The 3,970-nt window shown below is 44.2% G+C and overlaps 1 protein-coding gene across 1 annotated transcript in view; it reads left to right on the top strand.

The window, feature by feature from the left end:
- NGF (nerve growth factor (beta polypeptide)) overlaps positions 1-3,970 on the top strand; it is a 27,596-nt gene that overhangs the window by 232 nt on the left and 23,394 nt on the right. Inside the window, exons 2-3 of the mRNA XM_009888485.1 lie at positions 2,530-2,708; positions 3,250-3,965. Of these exons, the coding sequence (XP_009886787.1) occupies positions 3,262-3,965 (704 nt within the window). The 5' untranslated portion in view covers positions 2,530-2,708; positions 3,250-3,261. The remainder of the gene's footprint in view (positions 1-2,529; positions 2,709-3,249; positions 3,966-3,970) is intronic.

Below are 3,970 nucleotides of genomic sequence, written 5' to 3'. Positions count from 1 at the left end.
CTTAAATGACACTTGACCAACATAAAAGCGGGGAAGGGAGCTGTCATCTTGAACTTAAAAAATCATTGGTCTGTCTTCTAAAGAATGAAGATGAGGGCAGTTTGTACTTCATATTTGTATTTTTGGAAAAGCTTAGTTCTTTGAGTTATTAAACAAGTTGCTTCACTGATACCTGCTAGCTCGCTAGCGGGCTAGATGGGAGTTTCTGGCTACAATGGGAGTTTCCACTTATTCTGTCTTCTTGTATTCTGTCTCCAGACATCGTATGTTTTGTGCAGAATGTTTACCTATAATGAGATAGTCCACTTAGAAGTCACAGTTCTCATTAATGTCTTCTCTTTTAGTACAGTTTTTGTATTTTTGGCATTGAAATGCCTGTGACAACCTTTGTGTCCAGTGTTGCAAACAGATCCCTACATACTACAAGCACTAGAATTGGCAGCTGTGCACCTCCCTGGCAGTTCAGGTGGCTGCCCTTGGCATCCACTGTCAACACCTCAAGAAAGCACAAAGGGTCTAGGAACTAAGTATGTGACAAAGTAGCCCAAAATAGCCTGTAAAATATCTGTACACGTCAGCAAAAAAGTCCACAATCCTCACAGTCTAAGGCATACCTATTCTTTACATGTTAACTTCTTTTTTGCTTGTGTTGTCATGAAGTCTAGTCCACTTTTTTAATCTGTCAGTTTCTATTCCCCACTAATTTAATAATAGATTAAAAGATTCAAATTTGAATCTTCATGAAAACTACCAGGTATCCCAAATACATTTTGTCTGTGTTTGGGCCACACTCTCCACAGAATGCATTACCACAAGGAGAGGAAAAACAAGCCAAGTTAAAAAAAAACAACAAAAAAAAAACAACAAAAAAACCCCACCACAATAAAAAAGGCAAGCAGATGAGATGTTTCTGATTTTGTGTTAATGGCCTTAAAGTAATAATCTTAGCAAATGCAATGTAAGAAACTCAGAGAAGGGAGATAAATGTAGCTGGTTTTAGAGCAGCGCATCTTGTATAGCACAAAACCAGAAACAGCTCTTTGCTGACATTGCAGTGTCTCTTTCCTATAGAAGGAAATAATAAAAACAGGGTTTATGTATAAACACAATAGGTTGAGGCTGCTATTGGCATGTCTAAATTGTGCCTGGATTTTGTTCTGCAAACCTTTTCCATTAACATTTCTGTCAGGAAAGCTAACTCTTTAGAGATGTTATGAACCATCTGATTTTAATTTGGTTGCAGAACAAGGGGTTACTCTCTGAATTGTGCAGAGCCAAGCTATTGAGCTACACCCAGCTCTGTTTCCTTATACAGATGATGATGACTGCTCAAGCATGAGCAGCATGTGGGAAAGAAGCAAGCCTCAGCCTTGTTTTAAGCAAATTTAAAGTAGCTTTGGAACAGTAAGGATTTTCTCTGAGAGACTCACTTGACTCTCTTCGTCATCATTTTGTCCCCAATTCTTCCAGCCCACTGTTGCACAAACAACTGCTAATGCGGCTTTTGGCCCTTCTCTTCTTTTCTCCCCTTGATGCAGGAACTGTAGCATCTCTACCCTCTGCAGTCACTATCTTCACTTGGCATCTCCTGCTGATTTCTTAAATGCTTGCACAGCCCTGCACAAACGCTGTTGTTTATTTCATTTCAGCTCTTGTCCGAGATAAGACTATCTACACAAGATCCTATGGGACATCTTAGGATTCTGCACTTTCTACAAGATTGTGCTCTAGCAAAGCTAAAGCCCTGGTTGAGTGCTTTAGTGCTGCTTAGGATTCTAGTCTGAGAAAGCTGAACAGAAAGAAAGAGGGGGAACTTCAGCAAGTAGTTGACCCACACCCAGAAATAACATGAAGACATGCTGGGAAATCACAGTGGAACTGCAGAGCTCGATTCCTCTTTTACAAAACCCTGTTTGTCCAGTCTATGTCCGGCTGCCTGCCTGCTGGCTGGACGCAATGCGATCCAGGGCCAGCTGAGACATGTCAGGCAAAAGAAGGCAAAGAGACAGGGGAGGAGCCTTGCTTGATAGTTTTTTTTCTGTTTATACCCTGTCTCTGCTTATTAAGTCTTCACAGAGGAAATACAATGTCTGCCCTTAACTGCAATTTCAGATCATTTTTAATGTCTCTTATTCCCAGGATGCCTACTGCTGCTTTGTTAACCCAACGTGTGACTGAATTAAGTCAACACACAGTAGTTGCTTAACAAGGGATTACTGCTGCTGGTCTCCTAGCATTAAATTGTTCTTTAGTGAAGTTTTAGACTTTGGTCTTACACTTTTCCACACCCAAACAGATGTGCATATTCTCCAGATCGAAGGAAGACTAGCGCTGGCACTGGATCTGCTATGCAGTGACATTGTGGAGCTTTTTGATCATGGAACTTTGAAAAAAGGAAGGTGTTGCCCTGTACATAATTCCCAGTACTATGTCCACAATGGCGTTCACTATGCTATACCTAAGATGCCAGTCCAGAAGTAGCCTGTCACTCGCGGTGCTCCTACGTAATACCCATATTTGTCCTAATAGGCAGCTTGAACATGGAAAAATCCCATCTGCCCTTGCGCGGTGGGATGCTTGAGCTCTTCTGGGAAGCAGCCTGGGCTTTATCTGCCCAAAATCAGCAATGTGGTGTGCCCTGAAAGGGAACATGGGATAGATGGAGGCTGCTGAGCCAGGCAAGGTGGTGGGGCCTGTCCACATGGCAGGTAAGCGTGGACAGTGAGCATGGGAGAATGGCACGATTCACTGGGGTCCCCCCCTTCCACCAGTACTAGTCCCCACCGTAGCCCCAAGGACACCTCTGCAGACACATTAAGTGAATGGCCAGCTATTTTAGCCAAGGGACTGCTTCTGCTCTCACTACTCTGCAGGGTATTTGCAGCCAAGAGAAGAGCCCTGGCCAAAAAGGTTGCTGCAAAAATCACTAGAGATTTTACTCCTGGGAACATGCTGTCGCCATATGGTCTCCACATTAATAAGGCCAAACAAGTGCTTCATAAACAATGTTCTAATAACAAATACCAGAGGAATTAATAATAATCAAGCTATTATTTTCTAATGTTCTCACTTTATTAAGAACATATATGCTGTCTGAATGAGCTCTTCCGGAAGAACAACATCTGGCACCCATGTGAACACCTGATGAAATCTAAACGATTCTGGGTATCTTATAAATTTATTGTCAGCAACGGCATCCACTTGTGCCAGCATGGCTTACAGTAACATTACGTTTTTCTTTTGTTCTAGGTGCATAGCGTAATGTCCATGCTGTACTACACTCTGATTATAGCTTTTTTGATCGGCACACAGGCAGCTCCAAAGTCAGAGGACAATGCTCCACTGGAGTATCCCGCAGAACACTCCCCGCTCAATACCCACCAGAGTAACAGACACCACACTCCCGAGGCAGCTCCACAGACATCCCACGGCCACTCTACTTGGACGACAGGTAGAAGAGAAGCTATAAATATCACCATGGACGCCAAATTTTTTAAGAAGAGGCGTTTCCGGTCTCCTCGGGTGCTGTTCAGCACACAGCCCCCCCCAGTGTCGGGGCACAGACAGAACACAGGATTTCTCGGCAGTGCGGGTTCTCTCAACAGGACTGCCAGGACCAAGAGGACTGCACATCCCGTGTTACACCGGGGAGAATTCTCAGTGTGTGACAGCGTCAGCATGTGGGTTGGGGACAAAACCACAGCCACGGACATTAAAGGCAAAGAGGTGACAGTGTTGGGAGAGGTCAACATTAACAACAACGTTTTTAAGCAGTACTTTTTTGAGACCAAGTGCAGGGACCCTAAGCCAGTGTCCAGCGGGTGCCGAGGGATCGATGCAAAGCACTGGAACTCCTACTGCACCACAACACACACCTTTGTCAAAGCGCTGACGATGGAGGGCAAGCAGGCAGCCTGGCGATTCATTCGGATAGACACAGCCTGCGTGTGCGTTCTCAGCCGGAAGTCAG

The sequence above is a fragment of the Charadrius vociferus genome, unplaced genomic scaffold (assembly GCF_000708025.1).
Source record: "Charadrius vociferus isolate BGI_N301 unplaced genomic scaffold, ASM70802v2 scaffold1077, whole genome shotgun sequence".
In the NCBI taxonomy this organism is placed as follows: Eukaryota; Metazoa; Chordata; class Aves; order Charadriiformes; family Charadriidae; genus Charadrius; species Charadrius vociferus.
Note: the sequence above shows the minus strand (reverse complement) of the source record. Positions and strands in the feature narration are given on the sequence as shown.